The following is a 19,240-nucleotide window of genomic DNA, read 5'->3' as shown; positions in this document are numbered from 1 at the left end:
TTTGAACATCAACGTCAAAGTCTCTCTCCCTCTCCCTAGTGAATCGAACGTAGTTCATTTGACTACAAATCAAATCTGCACCTGAATTATGAAATGAAAAGTAAAAATTTGCGATAAGAACCGTTCGATCTGTCTACAGGTTGACGTAGAACGAAAAGAAAGCCCCTCTCTGACCCACGGCACGGCAGAAGACCCTTGAACTTGATGGACCGTCAGACGATGACCAAATTTTCGTGGCCATAGACACTGAATAGCAACACACACACACACACACACACACACACACACACACACACACACACACACACACACACACACACACACACACACACACACACACACACACACACACACACACACACACACACACAACGAAGCATTATCAAAACGTGCCCGAACTCCAGCTGGTTCCATCGTGCTAGCGTTGTTATCAGTTTCGACTGTACTCCCGGTCCCGTCAAGTGGGAATCGAAATCATTTTTTCAACAGCCTTTTGCACCTGAAAGTAGAAAAAAGAGGGTAATGGCGGGACAACCGATAGACGCGCGTGATTGAGTGATTGGCGATTAGGATTATCGAACTGAATTGGCATTTCTCAAGTACGCAGGCTTTAGCTTGGTTGTTGAGAGGCGAAATTATGAGTTTGCAACTGTGTAAAGATTGCACTTGCCAGAGAATGACAAATCGGTTCAATCGACAGGGTGATTGACCGTGAACAGTGGGTGCGGTTTCACTGGGTAGCGGAAATATGAATTTAGGATTTTATTTTTTTGTTATCTCGGAATGACAAGGGGTTTTATAGTACGCAAAGCATGGGTAAAGGAACTATGAGATATCTATGGCTTAGGCAGTTGACGTCACATTCTAATACACGTGCGATGAAATTTGGGTTGTTTTGATCGTTGTTCGGTGACACAAACTATCCTACTCGACAGAGGCTTGATTTTTTAGTGTATTTTAATAATGTGATTCATTGATTATTTTGGGAAACGTACAAGAATTTTGTTTACAAAAATTACATTCTATTTTTATGTTTAGTTCTCCCACTGTTAGTTAATTATTGGCGAGAATTTCGATATGCAGTCTGGTCAGCTCAAACGATTGGTTTTCAACTGTCTAGTGGTGGGTACTTAATAAGCTATTGTTTGAAAAGTTATAACGATAATTTGTATAATTAGAAAGTCCGATAACTTATATCATCCGTAGGTCCTATAACTCGTATTCAGTACAGGGTGTCTACTACCTAAGCAGAGCTTGGAAAAATCTGGAAAACCTGGAATCTTCAGGAGAGTTTATTTTACATGGATAAACCTGGAATTCTCAGTGATTTTCAAATTCATTCATTAAGAAAATGTTTAAGAATAGAATATATTGAAGTATGCCATAGTACCTTCTCAGGAATTTAAAAATATTTCATAGTAAAACTAACTTTATCTTCCCCGTAAGAAGCTTTTACTCTTTCAACATAATAATTCTGGAATTTTATGTGAATTTATCTTCAGTGATACCGTACATTCTCAGGCTTGAATTGAGTTTGTTTAAGGTTATGGAGCATGGATAATTTCAACTGATTTTAAACTAAGGATAATTTTCCAGATTCTGGAACGTGTATAAATATGATTCGGGACCGTCTGCATTTAGCACAATGTATAAATATTATTTGAGGTGGTCGAGTTCCGGGTCGTTATGTGCCATTTCTGAATCAAATGCAGTTTGAATTCATAACGTATGAATCCGCACGGTTGCATATTGGTCTTTGATATTGGTCATGGTTAGATTTGCCGGCGTGGTAATCTTGATCGCGCATAATATGTTGTTTGTTTTTTCGGACATGTATGGTCGTCTATGCTCATGCTCAATCTGGAACGAACATAAATAAATATACAAGACTACGAATTTTGAATGAGTTATAAGAACCCAGATTTCAAATTAATTAAGGGCTTCGCAAAAATTTAAAAGCTTATGATCTTCATTAATAAGTTTGATGAAAATTTTTAAAGATCAATTGGAATAATTTACAGGGAATTCAGAGGATTAATATTTATAAAAATCTAGAAAATCTACGGATTCCATTCTCCAGGTGAATCGTAAGGAGTAGAATTCCAAAGAAACCTGAGTAAGTAAACTAAAGTAAATTTATAAGAGAAATCTGTGGAGCATTCCAAGGCAATTTCAAAGAGAGTTCTGACTTAAACTGCAAAGCAATTTTGAGGAGGCTTTCCTAAGGGATTTGTAAGGAGAGCTGAAAATGAATTCTAAAGAAGATGAAAGAACTCCGAGGTACTTGTAAGTAAAATTCCAATAGAAGAAGGAGAAGGGAATTCTGAAAAGAAATTCCAAAGATTATTCATAGTTATTTTAGACGAATGCTCAGTGAATACCAGCGATAGAAATTCTCACTCAGCTGAACGACAAGCATTTCCTCACTCAAGCTACTTTTCGGTGAGTTGTGAACCGTTACCACCCCAAATTGTTCGGTTCCAACCCAATGTGATGTAAACAGTTGAGGCTTGGTAATTCGCCGTCTTTTTTGTTCTTCCGCTGATTAAATGGTGGACGGAGGGTCAACAAAACCATCAGATGTTTGATCTGCTGTGTTTCTTCAGAGTACGCTAGCCTACCACCAACTCGCAGGCTTCCGTGTTCGTCGTCGTAATCGTCGTAATCATCGTAAAGTAGAATTTGGACGAACAGGAGCATCCTCTGAGAATGATTCAGATTGTACCTTCCGGATGATCGTCCATTCGGCTTGGTTAAGAAGAAAACCTGTCCATCCTTGGTCTCCTGGACACCGTAAGTTGTCGTGTAGCGTAGTCGGTAAACAGTCATTTGAATTAGCCTAGTTAGAGAAATTTGCTAAGTAATCCGAAATGTACCCATATTATTTCGACGAAGCGCAAACCACCACATTGCGTCGTCTCTCCTATTCCTCTTCTGGTGGATTTCCAACACCTTTTGGCCAATCTTCGGGAGGATCCTCCAACCAGGTAGACCTATGGGCATTCTCGATAATGTCTTGGATCAGCAAGATTGGTGATTCCCAAATCATTCTCCAATCGTTCCCCTCTGTCAGCGCTTGAATTTTGGCGACCCTGTTCGCCACGTAATTTCAATCGTGTTAAGCATTTCTCTCGTGGAATGTTCGCCATTCCTCACCCACCGTTCCAGGTAGGTTCAATTGAATACCTTGCCGTTTCACAGTTGCAGCTCAATCCACCCAGTTTCGCAAGAACTTCGTTGTGCTTGGAAAGAGTTAAAGTTTACCGACCATCCGATTCCCGTTCGACTGTACGCTCGAATAGCTCCTCGCAGCGTGTCTGGTCCGGCGGGTATTTGCTGACGGCTCGTACTTCCTTGCAGGACCAAACCGTTCCATGGACTTCTCCAGATCGTTCGATACTGACATGTTACAAGCATATCTCGTACCTTGGCTTGATGTAGTAACTTCGCCTGTCACTATCCAACCGAAAACTGTTTCGGTGAGTACTGGCAGATCGGTTCCCAGTGGAATCTCTCTTCCGGATGGGAAGAAGCTGAAGAAAGCTTGGATGCCCCAAGTCGACCTTTCTCGAGCGGAAGAATTCTGGATCTGCCAGTTCGATGTCTGCCGGTATGTCCCATCCATTTGCCTGCACTGTAGAAGTGGGCAGACAAGCTGTGACCTTCGGCAAGACGAGAAATTCCATTGTTCGAGAGAATGACGAGAACCGAGACTTGATGACAGCTTGGATTTTGCGATTGATTCTTGTTCCGGTTTGTCCGATACCCGATATCGAAACATCCACCTTCTAGAGACCTTCATCAGCTGACTTAGATCTTCAGAGATGAATTTGCATTGCGACCCGGAATCCAACAGTGCGCGTGCCGGATAGCGAGAACCCTGGTTGTCCTCGATCACAACAACTGCTGTAGCCAGAAGTACCTGTGACGTGTGACTCTGTGCTGTGTTCGACGATACTATCTGAACCGATGCGGCATTCGCTGCCTTGGGATCAGAACTTGAGTCGTTCCAGTTACCACTTTTACCCGTATTGGACTTCTTGGGTGATCCATTTTTACTGCTTCTTCCTTCGACCTTGAAGCACAGCAGTGTGTGGTGTCGAGCCTTGCAGTTGCGACACGAGAACATTGACGAACAATCTCGAGCTAGATGGCCTCGCTTGAGACAGTTTCGGCAGAGTGACTGTGCTCGAATGAACGACTCCCTGCTGGACAGCGACATTTCCATGAAGGCTGGGCACGTATGTAGTCCATGAACCTTGGCGGTTGTTGTATCGTTTTAGCAACGACTTCCAAGCAATCGGATAGTTGTTACTAGTGATCTTTAACGGATCCAATAGTGCCTTAGCTTCGCCTGCTAAGCTACCCTTGAGGTAGTGGAATTTCTCCACTTCCGGAAGATCTGGCTTTTCATGGATCAGAGAGGTGTAGAGATCCCTGAAACTCAGCCAATCATCGATGTCTCCGTCGAAAGTCTGCAGCTTGATTTGCGGCAGGCGTACACGGTCCATTGTACCATGTGTACTGGCGGTGTCCCCACTCCATGTTGACTGGTTTAGTGCTGATTCTTCCTGGAACTTCTTGGCCTTTTCCATCAAGAACGATTTCGCATCGTAGTACCGATTCTCGAACTCCAGTTGTTCCTTTTCGACACCTTCTTGTTCTTCGTAGTCTTCATGCGATTCGATTTCCCAAGAAGTCTCACTAAATTGCTCCCACAACAAATCTATGCGTTCGAGGCGGACAGTGACCTGACTAGCTGTTGTACCCGCTTTATAATACCTAAAGAACTGACTTATGTTGTTTAACGACGCTCGAAGACCCTTGAGTTTTGACTTCAACACCTTCAAGGAGTCGGTTGACCTGGTAATCTTCGTTGACATGGTTGTTGTCGAAGGAATCAAGGTACGGAAACGAAGAACCAAGATCCAGTCGTAAGTTGGTAGGTACTAGTGATGCGTTGCTCCACGCGATGTTTGGCGAAACGTTGAAATATCCGAGAATCGAAAGGAATCGGCAATGTAGTATGCAAATTGTCTGCTTCGGCTGGACATATACTGTTCAACTCACCTGTGAGAAGAACCAGTGGTGCTACCGAAGGCAGATAGTAGTAAATTCGTACACCTCAAAACGTTTGATCCAATTCGAGCCAGTGACGAGCGAAGGAGTGGAAAAGCGAATGTAGTACCTACCAACTTACGACTGGATGGGTGGGTGATGTGCCCTAACTGTTGTTTTGGTTCTTAATTTCGGATCATCGTTTGCGTGCGCAAAGTGAATTTTCAGGTGTATGAAAGAAGTGAATAATCTTAATCGGCATCAAGAATTTACTGAAAAAGAAACGATTTATCTGCCGCTCATGCTCTCCGAAAAAAATAAATCACTGTTACATTTCTCGCGAAAACTTCTGTGAGCGTATAATATTCTCTCGCTTCTCACATTCTCATCTATTTCTCCTAGCAGGTGAAACATGACGTTTCTGTTCTCAAGAAAATTTCGATCTCTGGTGAATACTGAGGAGAGATATTTTCAGGAAAATTCTATGAGAAATTCCTAAAAATTTTAAGACTTTCATCAGAATTACAGAGTGAATCAAATGGCGTTCTGTAAGAGATGGCTACATATCTCTATAATAAAGACAAAAAAATAGCGTTCTGTAGATAGTTTCTAGAGCAATAAATTGTAAGGGAATACCTTCGATGAACTCTGAGGAAATCATTAGATGATTCTATGGATATTAATCCAACCCCATTAAGTACTCCTTACCTAGGGGATGAGTACTTAATGGGATACTACGTGCCATTTTTCAAAAGTTACTGTGATTTGAAAGCGTCCGGATTAATGTGGATATAGACCAGAGATGCCAGATTTACAGACATGTCTGTGAATTTACAGGCTTTAATTTTTTTCACCGACATTTTTTTTTCGTTAAATATGTTTACAGACTTTTGTAATCAAGAGAAAATTTTAAAATTTATGTGGTAACACTGTTTTACATCTTTAATCAAATTACACGTGCGACATTTTACAACACGCATTAGAAACTCGCCCGTTTTCAAATCCACCACACGAACGAGCTGTCACTGTTATAGATGGTCAAATTTATAGAGCCTAAATTTATAAAAAGGCGACATGTCAAAATTTGAACAATCGATTATCTGTCAAAGTCATACGAAAAGCCATTCCAATCCAGCAGGAGACCTGTCAAATGGATAAGATATCGTCGCTTTATAAATTCAGGCTCTTTAGTCATAGTTAAAGACCTGTCTATGTGCTGCCATGTTGTATACAAAACGAACATTTTCGATACGATTTGATGTCAACTCACGTTGACCGGGCTATAACATGACTGGCCACTTTCGCCGTTTTGTACCTTCATAAGAATCGTAAAAATGTGGATAAAATCGAGAAAAATCAAAAGGAACCCGGGAGGAAACCCCATCACGAACTTTTTCAAAGGATCCCGTAAGCTATAAGTTAAGGAAAATCAATTTAAATACTTGCACTAATCATAATGTTGAGTTCCATGTGATTCCTATTGAGGTATCGCAAGAGGTTTTTTTTTTTTTTTTTTTTAGTCTTTATTATAGAGATTTAGCGAATCGTAAAAATGTGGATAAAATCGAGAAAAATCAAAAGGAACCCGGGAGGAAACCCCATCACGAACTTTTTCAAAGGATCCCGTAAGCTATAAGTTAAGGAAAATCAATTTAAATACTTGCACTAATCATAATGTTGAGTTCCATGTGATTCCTATTGAGGTATCGCAAGAGGTTTTTTTTTTTTTTTTTTTTAGTCTTTATTATAGAGATTATTTAGAGAGTTCATCTCTTATATCGCAAGAGGCATTTCGGCGCATGTCAGAATCTGTCCACCATTGATCTAATAGTAAAATTCGACACCTCAATCGCATGATGGTATATCAGTCTTTTGCGAATCCCCCAGTGAAATCTGGAATTCACATTTTTGTTCATATAAATCCGATTAGGAAAAAAATCAATAACGATCTATGAGGATCTGAAACACATCTTCTGGAACTTGTTCCAATAAAATTGGTCCAGCCATCTCTGCCAAAATTGAGTGAATTACACTCATACGAACTTACATACATACATACATATATACACACATACAGAAAAATGAGGGTTCTAGACTACTTCTGCAGGATTCTAAGTAGTTACTTCCCGAACCGGGTCCTGGTCTACGAGACATACACGGGGCAGAAATCGCTTAGAATCACGGCGGGAGTTCCACAAGGCTCCATTCTAGGCCCCACGCTGTGGAACGGAATGTACAATGGCGTGCTGACGCTCAAGCTGCCCAAAGGAGTTGAGATCGTTGGCTTTGCGGACGATGTCGTCTTGACGGTAACCGGTGAGACGCTGGAAGAAGTGGAAATGCTGGCGGCCGAGGCGATAGGTACGAAACAGAAGTGATGTTGGTCAGTAACTGCAAAGCAGTTCAGCGGGCAGAAATCACCGTTGGAGAGCACGTCATTGTTTCGAAGCGCGTGCTGAAGTATCTGGGAGTGATGATCGACGACCGGCTAAGCTTTAACAGCTACATTGAACATGCTTGCGAGAAGGCGGCGAAGGTCATCAACGCAATAGCCAGAAGCCAGAATCATGTCGAACCATTCTGGTTCAAGCAGCAGCATGAGGCGTCTTCTGGCCAGTGTATCCCCATCGATACTAAAGTACGGAGGTCCAGCCTGGATTGAAGCGCTAAAAACGAGGCAAGAAAATTGAGCAGTACGTTCCGGCTCATGGCCATGCGAGTCGTGAGTGCGTACAGAACCATTGAGTTCCAGATTCTAAAACCATCTGGCACTGATTTTCAATCAGTGCCTCAGACTTGGCTACTTCCCCTTGTGTTGGAAGTCAGCTAAAGTCATACCTATCCGGAAACCTGGGAAGGATCCGTCCTCTCCTTCAAGTTATCGACCAATCAGCCTTCTCTCAGGGTTATCAAAACTGTTCGAAAGAGCAGTGTACCACCGGCTCCTAACATCTGCCGATGAAAACAACTTGTTACTCGAAGAACAGTTTGGTTTTCGGAAAGGTCGTTCGACCGTCCACCAGCTGACTCGAGTAACAAACATTCTCAGACGGAACAAGTCTGTTTCGAAAACATCTGCATTGGCGTTGTTGGACGTTGAAAAAGCGTTCGACAATGTCTGGCATGATGGTCTGGTGTTCAAATTGCAGCAGTGCGGTCTTCCAATCTTCCTAGTGAAGATAATAAACAACTATCTATCATCCGAGTCTCTCTGAATGGCATCACATCGGATGCTTTCAACATCGGTGCCGGGGTTCCACAAGGAAGCATCCTTGGCCCCATCCTATTTAACCTGTTCACCTCCGATATGCCGGCTCTCCCTGATGGTGGATCATTGTCTCTGTTCGCAGATGACACATCCATCGTCTACAAGGGTAGGGTCATCGGAGCTCTGACTGCCAAACTTCAGAGAGACCTAGACGTCCTGTCTGAATACTTCAACAGCTGGAAAATCCGTATCAACGCGGCAAAGACCCAGGTCATTATCTTTCCACACTCTAAATCTCCTAGACTTGTTCCGTCGGAGAATAACAAGATCTGCCTGAACGGCACAGTGGTGGAATGGTCCAAAGAGGTCGTGTACCTCGGGCTAACATTAGACAGCAAGCTTCTTTTCAGGGAGCACGTTGATAAAACAAAAACCAAGTGCAACATCTTGATAAGATCGTTGTATCCACTTATCAATAGGAAGTCAACCCTGTCCCTGAAAAATAAGCTTGCTGTCTACAAACAAATTATCCTTCCTGTAATCGAGTACGGTATGCCAATCTGGGAGAGTTGCGCAAAATGCCATCACCTTAAACTCCAGAGGATCCAAAACAAGATCCTTAGGATGGTCCGAAACAGTCCCCCGCGGACTAGAAATTCTGAGATCCACCTCCTGGCTGGAATTCAGACATTAGAAGAACGGAGAGTATTCATCCTGGAAAGGTTCAGAGACACTTGTCTCATCAGATCATACGTGATCTAGCACGTTAGGTTAAATTATACTCGTAGTTAGGTAGGTAATCACTTTTTTTCAATTCAAATAAAACAAATCCCCAAAGGGGTATTCTGTAAACTAGTTGGAAAACGCAAATATTAAATTAGAATATCAAATTAAACAAAGATGAAGAGCCAGATAGGCTAATCAATTAAAATGATATATCTATGCAAATCAACAGAAATAAACATAATTTTACTACTTAAAAAAAGGAAATTGAGCAGTACGTTCCGGCTCATGGCCATGCGAGTCATGAGTGCGTACAGAACCATTTCGATGGAGGCAGTATGCGTTATCGCCGGTATGATCCCAATCGGCATCACCTTGGCGGAGGACTACGAGTGCTATATGACGAGAGAAACCAGAGAATTACGAAAAATGGTGAGAACGGGGTCGATGGCTAAGTGGCAGCAGGAGTGGGATGCAGCAGAGAACGGTAGATGGACACACAGGCTAATACCGATTCTTTCGACCTGGGTGAACAGGAAGCATGGAGAAGTCAACTTCCTCTTGACGCAGTTCCTGTCTGGTCATGGCTGCTTCAGGAAGTACCTGCATCGGTTCGGACACACAACGTCACTCTTCTGTCCGCAGTATGGCAAAGTGGAAGAATCACCAGAGCACGTGGTCTTCGAATGTCCTAGATTTGATGCTGTGCGAGAGGAGATGCTCGCCCTTAGCACGGAGAATGTCGTCGAAGAAATGTGTCGAGAGGAGGGTACCTTTAACGCCGTCAGCAGAGCAGTAACGCAGATCATGTCAGTGCTGCAGCAAAAATGGCGAGAGGACCAGCTAGAAAGTAGTAATGTGCTCATACAAGTGCGAAGTGAAAGCCGAAACCGGGAGGCTCAAAAATTGGAGAGACGACCAGCGACCTGGATGCGCCAGTTAGCTGAGGTAAAGTGAGGTGCGTAATGCACGGCCCCCTCCGAAGTAATACGACAAGTGGTTCCGGGGGAAAAGGGCAAGGTGTCCAAGGAGGTCTTAGTGCGGTAAGGATCTCACACACCGTGTCATCGCGACTGTGCGCCCAGTCGTCAAGCGGTGGCACGATGGCCTTTTGAAAGTTTCCTCCTTGCCAAAAAAAACGCAGAAGTTGTGTTGTTCAAGTGATATCGTAGCCTTTCGGTACACCTTGGTGTACGAGAAAGGCAAAAAGATTGGTATCAGCAAATTGTGTCGCCTTCTACTTTTTGTTCCTGATGAGTCGCTTTAGAGAACCATTTTCACTGGGTCGTCGTCCGGGATTCTTACGACGTGCCCAGCCTACCATAGTCGCCCAATTTTTGCAGTGTAGACGATGGATAGTTGTCCCAGCAGCTAATGTACTTCGTGGTTCATTCAACTTCTCGACGTTCCGTCATCCATCTGCACTCCACCGTAGATGATACGCAGCACCTTCCGTTCGAAAACACCAAGGACGCGTTGGTCCTCCACTAGCATAGGCCAGGTCTCGTTGCCGTAGAGGATCGCCGGTCTAATCAGCATCTCGTGCGGCTGCGAATTATATTCGACCAGAGTCCAAAGTAAGCTTAAGAGGTTCGACAAATTTAAAAGATATTTAAAGTTTCGTTTATAAATTATTATTTTTCATATTGATAGGTATATTGTGCTGTTGAAGTACTGGAAGTACAAAACCTACATCCATCTAGGATTAAAAAAATTCAATTATGAAATCACATTTAAAAATTTTGAACAATTTTGGTAAATGTCTTTTGCAATATTCTCAGATGTTTGTCTACTATTCGAAACGTTACTTTCTCTGGGAAAACAATCAGCTCATTTTCAGCTCCTGTGGAACAAATGCTGTGTAAAGAAAATGAACTGAACTTTTTGCTCAGATACTAGTAAAGGTAAATAGAAACGGAATTTTGGATAGGGAACTATACTCTGAGAACAAAACCGCAAATATGACCTAATGCTCAGTATCGTGCTCGCGACACTTAAAAATACAAGATTTATCAACTGCATAGAACACTGTCATTATATTTTTAAGTGTATTTTATTTGTTTATTTATTTTCATCAACCGATTTACGCCGTTCATCTGCTTTAATCATTTCATGGCAACTTTCCATGACCAAATCAGATAACTCTGATGCGTTATTTCCAAAAAATTAAGGCAATTTATTTTAATTAGACTAGAAATTTGTCATGCAGATCATTGTCGTTGTTCATTTCCGGAGCTTTTCCGAATTGCTGAATTTCCTGCCAACACTCTACCGCTGCGTTGCAATTTTTTGGTCTGACGCTTGTAGCCATGGCCAGCACCTTTTCGTGGTTGTGACACATAATCGTCGACCTCGCTCAGCATTTCATCTCAAATATTGGTACCGATATTCTCTTCTCTTAAGAACAGAACAAACAGGACTGAAAATGTTTGCGTGTCAAAATGCAAGCCCTGCTCGTCGCAAGTGGTCTCTCATTATACCGGCAATTCTGCTGAAACAGGTGACTTTAACGACGCCTAATGGTAGGTTATCTCATTTCATATTTTATGATTGCAAATGTTGTTCTTCATAAAACTCTTCTTGTGATGTGATTGTTAGTCGATGGCAGCCAAATTGGTGTACAAAAAACCCTACCAACTTATAAGTGAAGACATCTTTTTCTTTATGGTTATTGCTTTTCATCGGGAACGTTATGCCTGCTCTCATATTAGTATTCTTTCAGCACTTCCACTGTTATTAATTGTGAGTTTTCTAAGCAATCACAATGCTACTCGGAAGTCAATACATTTCCAACCCCAAAACATCCTTTATGGGATCGGGAATCGAACACGGGTCCTCTAGCATGGTTTTTCTTTGTTTGTACGGTCAGCCACTTCCTGCTCAAACACCATCGCAACTTCAGTATAATATGCTCCAGTCTGTGTTGATTGGTAGGTGCCATTTAAATGACCGCACTGCACCGATTTTACGGCGATCACCTGCTGCATACGGTATAAGCCAAGTGAGTGGGATCCTTCTTTGTCTTTTATGTTAGGAAAAAGCGATGCCAGACACGGAGGTCTCTGACTTTGTCGTCTGACAAGGTGTGGTTTGAGGAGAATCAAAGTCAACAACTTGATGTGGCTCTAACTAATCCGGCAATTGATAGCGGAATGAAAGCAACGGTCATACGATCAGTCAGCTGTTTTGAACATACTTTATACCTTTAAGATTGAGATGAGTAGCGTAAATGGGGGGCCGAAGTCACACGCTCTACTACCCGGACGCATGCATATTCATCAACAACTGAATCGAAACGCGTAGGGGACTCAAATGTATTTGGGGTTTCTTTGCTCAAACCTAAACTCAATTGAGTTCAGTTCATGCATGCTGCTGATTTACAAGAACTCTCATTGATGAGTGAGTTCCAGTGCGGTAAGATCGATTCAGTTAGTAGATGTTGTGATGTACGTAGGAGGGTGAGAAATCTAAAATAGTATTTACTTGACTTGTGCTTGACAATGATGGCGAGAGGGCCAATGAATGCTCTACTCAGCTATCTAAATACTCACGAAAATCCACATCTTCCGTGTTTGTCATCTCTGTACATATCCTACTTAGTTACATCGTTAGGGTGAATTCAATACTTATCATCCCAAGTAAATTAAGAACAGTACCATCTTAACTCACTCGCTCAGTTGCACTAAGTCGTCGCACTCACTTCGAGTTGAGATACTTACGTCTTTGTTCCAATCCAACCCAGCAGCTCCCATTCATTCGCATCGAGTGCAACCTCGCGCTTCCGCCGCACCGTCTCAACGGTCGTCACTCACCTACACCACACCACGACCACAGTGCGATTAGCACGTTTCCAACCGACCAACCAGCCATGTGTGTGATAAAGCACCTCGGAGCAAAACTCATTCAGTATTCATCGTCAGTCGGCAGTGCGCGGACCGTCGCGGAAGTTGCGCGCCTGCTTCGATCCAATCCCATCCAACTACCAACAGAAGAGCATTGCACACTGCACAGCCTACTCAGACCGTAGAAAAGAATAGACGGAGATCATAGTAGACCGTCGCCAAGTGCAGCACACTGCAGGCAAGACTTATTCCTACTGAGCTGCAGTGCGCAATCGAATGTTTGAATAATTAATTGAAGAGTGCAAGCAACTTTCTTTTGTTCATCCGGTGTAGTGGATCAGCGATCAGTAGCAAAGTTCTACTCGACGAGTTCAGTTCGGTCAGTTCGTAGTTCTTATCGCACTTCGAGGCGTGAAGAAAGGCTGTTCGCGTGCTGCTGGGTTTTGACTCCCCGGCAAGGTCGGTCGCAGCTGACCCAATTCAGCCTTTTCTCCTCGTGGCTCAGGGTGAGCAAATAAAAAAAGAACGACGACGACGACGGCCGCGAGCATCGATTTGTGAGGAGAAGGAAAGTCAGAGCCAGTTCTCCGGTTTCAATCTCGCTTAGCGTAGGCATTGGCACAAGAGTGTACCGACCGCAGAGTGTGTGCATATGTGCATAGGACAACGGGCTGAGTGTGTGAGATCAAGTTCCAAGTCCATGGTTTTGCACGAACGATTTTTACCCGACAACGAGGAAGATTAACCCAGGGTACGGATCGGGAAGTGAAACGATAAGATATTGAATTTTTTTTCTTAGCTTAATCGAAAAAAATTGCATTCAGGCGTGCCAGAAGCATCGCGATCGAAGGTCGACGGGTTGACAAGTGAAATAAGCACGCCGTGTACGGTGGATAAAGGTACAGAGAAGCCTGGTGGGTGTATTTTTAGAACCGGTACCGTCCGGTGACATGTGGTGAAAAATTTTCATTCACTCGGCAGCAAGTATCCGTGCAACTGCGAAAAAAACGCGAATGTTTGTTGTGGCCGGCAAACAAGGCGAAGAAGAAGTGAAAGTTCAACATCCCCGCCGAGATGGCCGAGTCGTATGAGATGTGTAGTACCAGTAGTAGCAGTAGCAGCAGCAGTAGTAGTCACAGAAATAATACCGATGAAAGTCCCAGTGGAAGCAGTCGGAAGATTGCTGCCCCACTGGCCGAGCAGGAGCAGTTCAAGGAAGCGGAATTGATTCAGATGGAGCAGCACGTGGGTGGAGGACCGGTAGCGAAACGTCCGACCACGTTGGGCTTGCCACCGTTGAAGATACCACTCCACCCACCGGGGTTCGATCATAGTCCTAGTTTGGGTGGAGGATCGACTGCATCATCGCTGGTAGCGGCCAGGTTGTTCAAACCGGTTACCATCAGCTTCAAGGATTTGTCGTACTCGGTGCGGACGGGGATATTTCGAAAAGGTTAGTTCTTATTGATCATGGTGCAATAAGTAGGTGCTCTTTAGAAGGATTCGGAGTGCAACTGTTTTTGTTTTTACAGAATGACTGTAACCGACTTCGTTCAGATGTGACAGTCGCTTTAACTCTTCGAGCACTAAGCTGAAAATGAACTCGACAGTTACAGTATGCAAGTAGAAATCAATCACTTTTATCTTGCTGGTCGAGTCGACAAAAATTGAAAATCTAAAAGTGAACTAACAATTGTACCAACTAGAAAGCCTCAGAGGAAGAGATGAGTGAAGAGAATGTTTTGAGCCAAATGAACTGTCTAAGTCTGAGCTTATCGTACATTCTCATTCGAATTTTTCCGAGGATTTATTATTCTTACTAGATGATATTTGAGAGGTTAACAATCGAATAGAAAATCAATCACCTTTATTTGTCATGTGCTTCTAGAATTCAACTAGGGTTCAAAAATAATAACTTCTTTGATTAATTGATCTTTGTTGGTTAATTATTGCCACAAATCAATGTGCAAAATATTGCGATAGACTCAATTATTATTTTTTACGTACAACGAATTGAAAATGAAAGTCATGTTAAAAGCTAACATTCGACAAGAGTTGCAAGATAATTGACGTACAAACCCTACTGACGAATTGTATTTTGTTTTCTCCGTCCATCTCCCCCTCGGAGGATTTCCATGCAGTACCAACCACCATGTGACAAAGACAAATAAGAAAGGAACTAATATTCATTCCAATAAGATACAATTCTTCTTTTATTTAGGAGATTTTCAACCGTAGGAAAAATCCGAAAGATCTGCTCCACTTTAAGACACATTCAGGTTCTTCCACGATAATCGTTTCACTTCTATTCTAGCGACATACCGAATTTTTGATTTTTGACGTAGGACTACGCCTGTGATTTCTATATGGGGGTACACTTTGTGAAAACCGAAAATGGACTATGTAACAAAATTATGAAAGATTTTGAGCGTTAACAACTCAGCTGCCCTTGGATCAATTTCAATAATTTTATCATCAATCGATCAGAAATATTTCTACACGTCTGTTAAATTTAAAACTTTATCATTTTTCAAAATGTAACTTTTGAAAATTGCACGAATGATAATTAAAATTATCACCGATTGCCTGCAAAAAACGATTTCCCTAACACAGATTTCAAAGTTGAATTCCATTCGGTCACACCAAACGGTTTATTCAATCACCGCGTGGTGAGTGGTGGTGTTCTCCAGTACACAACGAAAGGCTGCCTGCAAGCAGCGAGCTGCAGCCCACATGAGCATCCATAGAAGGAGGATGAAGCCGCACCGCTATTGATCGGAATCAGTAGCTCTTCGTGAGTTGCTGTGAGCCATCTATGTCAAGCGCGTCATACTATAGAATAGAAACAGAGATTCCTATTCCTACACAAAACACAAGCTCCTGCTGCAGTTAACAAATAAGATTTATTATATAAGACCATGTAGTCCTACGTCACCATTGCGTACAACCCCATAGGGTTGTTCCTTGTAGATTTTTTTCCGTCAGCAATCGGAATTGATCAATTTTCAGCCGACTCCACGGATGGAAATTGATCGATTCCGACTCCTCTGATCTGAAATGAACTGGCTCTGACTCCAAGGCCCGTAAACGTTACTTTCGCTCCAGGACTGCTGAAAACAAGTATGGTTCGCAGCTTGCAGAAGCCGAGTACAACAGTTTGCATGAAGTTCGCTGTCGTGAGAATATCGATAACCTCCAGAGTGGCTTCAAAGAAAATCCATCGTCGTTCTGGTCTTTCGTAAACGCTAGCATTCCAGCAGACGGCAGCTACTGTAATCGAAGCTCCTCCACCGATTCCACTTCTGCAAACATCTTCGCTGATTTATTCCAAAGCGTTTTCGAATTCGATCAAACTCCTCAGCAGCAGCAATACATCAACCAGTTACCAAACTACAACATTCGTCTGCAGTAGCTTAAATTCAGCCATGACGCTATTTTCAAAGCTCTTTGCGCGGTGGATGCATCGAAAGGTCCAGGTCCGGATCGACTCCACCGTCTTTCATCAAGAATTGTGCAGCATCGTTGGCCACACCCGTTATGTCTATCTTCCAATTCTGGATGGCGTTTTTCCGGATTCCTGGAAGCTCGCATCAAATACACCGTTGAAGGGCAGGTAACATTCACAGCGTGGAAAACTCTCAACCAACAAACGTCCCATAATTCGTCCCATCATTCGTATCATCGTTGAGTCGCAGCGCTGAACCTAACTATTGACAAGCTCTACCACAAACCGGGCTAGTTAATGTTGGTCTTCATCAAGCGGACCGTCTACAATTTGGACTTCTTCATCAGCACATTTCAAGCTGCCTTTAGGTTCAATTGGCTAAACTTGGTGAGTTTGTTCCTTTATGTTCATTTTTATCTTTTAAAACCAGTACCGCTGGTAGACCACCTTTCCGTAGCGCACTACTGGTATAAGATCTATCACAGAACGCCACGGAATATCAAACTATGGTAAGAGGATTTTTCTGTAAACAAAGGAACGCATTTTAGTCCTTGTTACTTTTTATTATTTTGTTAATATTGACAAGACTAGGATAGCGACCACCCTCGTGATGAGTTTTAAATGGTATAGTACTTTAAATCAAAAAATATTGTTTATTTTCATAGAGTATATATAATCCATTCCCTGTGTCCTTTTCCTTTTCCATCCCTATTCCATTCGTTCTTTTGACGTAGACTACTTCTTACGGGAAGTTACTGGGGGTAAACCGGAAATCTAAAATTACGACCGTCACGAAAAGGTGTAAGGTTTTGAACGCTTATAACTTTGTCATTTATAGATGAAAGTTAAATCCAAATACACCAATCGATAACTCTCACATTTTGCTACAATAAATACTTTTCTAATTTTCTCAGAAAAATCGTAGAAAATGTACAAGTAAAAACTACAAGGGACAGCCCAATGGGGTTATATGCAATGATGACGTAGGACTACGTGGTATGATATAATAAATAGTTTTGTTAACTGCAGCAGGAGCTTGTGTTTTGTGTAGGAATAGGAATTTTAGCGGGGTTCTCTCTGTTTATTTTCTTTAGTATGACTATGATTGCCCTCAGATTAACCAAGGCGCGTACAACCTAGGTGGAAACGCACTACTTACCTGGAACTACCCCAACACAACAAATGAATGCAAATGATTGTCGGTACTGGATTAGTAGTGGTAGATCTCATACAAGTAACGACCAACTTCGGTTAAATCTAACAACCTTAAACTGAAAAAAAATCATCATTTGATCACATCACTACCACCTTTCAAATCCCGACAAGAAAGTTAATCAAAAACACCTTTTTAATTCATTTGGTGGCCCTGAAAATGACCGTTTTTTTTGTCTGAGTCGATGATGCTAATTTATCCTCCGTATCCGTACAGAGTATAGTCGCTATATTCATAGTCTGGCGGATAGAATCTCGGGAACCAATTGAGCTGTCAAATAGCGGAACCAATTGAGCAAATCACGACTAACAACAGAAAAGAGCACATCAGCTATTGCGAACAAAACGTCGGAAACCATTTTCTCGTGACTCAAGGCTCGTCTACGCAAACTAATACCATCTTTGGGTTGTGGAAAGTTTCCCTTATCCGATGATGCCGGTAGTTTGCGTTCGATTGGCATGGAAAGAATAATTTACGTTTGTTTATAAATGTTGATAGTACCTTTTCCATTGTTGGTCTAAAATATATTGAATTGGTTCCACTTTTTGATAGATCGAAATTCTATCCGCCAGACTATGAATATAGCGACTATAGAACAGAGTGCGTCCCTGCCGATTCAGAGCGTAAATGACATCCATTGCGGTGACGGTCTTCCTCTTGGCGTGTTCGGTGTAAGTAATGGCGTCACGAATAATGTTTTCCAAAAACACCTTCAACACGCCTCTGGTTTCCTCGTAAATAAGCCCGGAAATTCACTTGACTCCACCACGACGAGCCAGACGACGGATGGCAGGTTTAGTTATGCCATGAATGTTATCACGCAGCACTTTTCGATTACACCGAGTTCTTTTCCTCCCTTGCCGCGTCCAGTCATTGCCAATTAATGGTAGATGTATCTTCGGTGAAGGTTGAAACGAAAGTGATAAAACCTACTTGAGCACCTAACTACTTAAACTAGGTTGCCAAATCACGAATGATCTGGTGGTTTGATCGCAGACAGGCGACTCTGAACCTTTCCAGCGTGGAAGTCTTTCGCTCCTCGAGTGTTTGAAGACCGGCCAGGTGGTCAATCTCAGAATTTCGAGTTCGCGGTGGACTGTTAAGGATCATTCTGAGGATCTTGTTTTGGATCCTCTGAAGCTTTAAGTGGTGGCACTTAGCACAACTCTCCCAGATTGGCATACCATACTCAATAGCCGGCAGAATGATTTGCTTGTGGACAGCAAGCTTGTTTTTGAGGGACAGGGTGGACTTCCTGTTTATCAGAGGGTAGAGCGACCTGATCAAGATGTTACACTTGGTGGATGTTTTGTCCACATGGGATCGGAATAGCAATTTGCTATCGAGGGTGAGACCAAGGTAGACTACTTCACTCGACCATTCAATGAGAGTGCTATCAAGATGGATCTTGACGTTAGCAGGCGGGACAAGCCGAGGTGAATACGAATGTGGAAACAGAATGGTTTGTGTTTTAGCTGCATTGATACAAATCTTCCAGCTCTTAAAATAGTCGGACAAAACATCCAGGCCTGATTGTAGTTTACTCGCCAGAGCACGGATCACTCGACCCTTATAGATGATGGAGGTGTCATCTGCTAACATTGACAGGATACCACCACCCGGCAGGGGAGGAACGTCTGACGTGAAAATGTTGAATAGGATAGGCCCAAGCAGGCTACCTTGAGGGACCCCTGCATCAACGTTGAACGTATCAGAGGAGACATTGTTCAAGTAGACCTGGAATGATCTGC

At 42.7% G+C, this 19,240-nt stretch overlaps 1 protein-coding gene across 1 annotated transcript in view; it reads left to right on the top strand.

Annotated features, from left to right (window-relative positions):
• Window positions 1-12,902: 12,902 nt before the first annotated feature.
• The window catches only part of LOC135701540 (ATP-binding cassette subfamily G member 4), a 56,977-nt gene continuing 50,639 nt past the window's right edge, over window positions 12,903-19,240 (top strand). The window contains exon 1 of the mRNA XM_065222363.1: window positions 12,903-14,284. Within this exon, the coding sequence (XP_065078435.1) occupies window positions 13,906-14,284 (379 nt within the window). The 5' untranslated portion in view covers window positions 12,903-13,905. The remainder of the gene's footprint in view (window positions 14,285-19,240) is intronic.

Source organism: Ochlerotatus camptorhynchus, unplaced genomic scaffold, assembly GCF_037179485.1.
Source record: "Ochlerotatus camptorhynchus isolate MF236.1 unplaced genomic scaffold, CSIRO-AGI_Acam_v1.1 ptg000167l, whole genome shotgun sequence".
NCBI lineage: Eukaryota > Metazoa > Arthropoda > Insecta > Diptera > Culicidae > Ochlerotatus > Ochlerotatus camptorhynchus.
The sequence above is the reverse complement of the archived record's forward strand: the minus strand, read 5'-3'. Positions and strand labels throughout refer to the sequence as shown.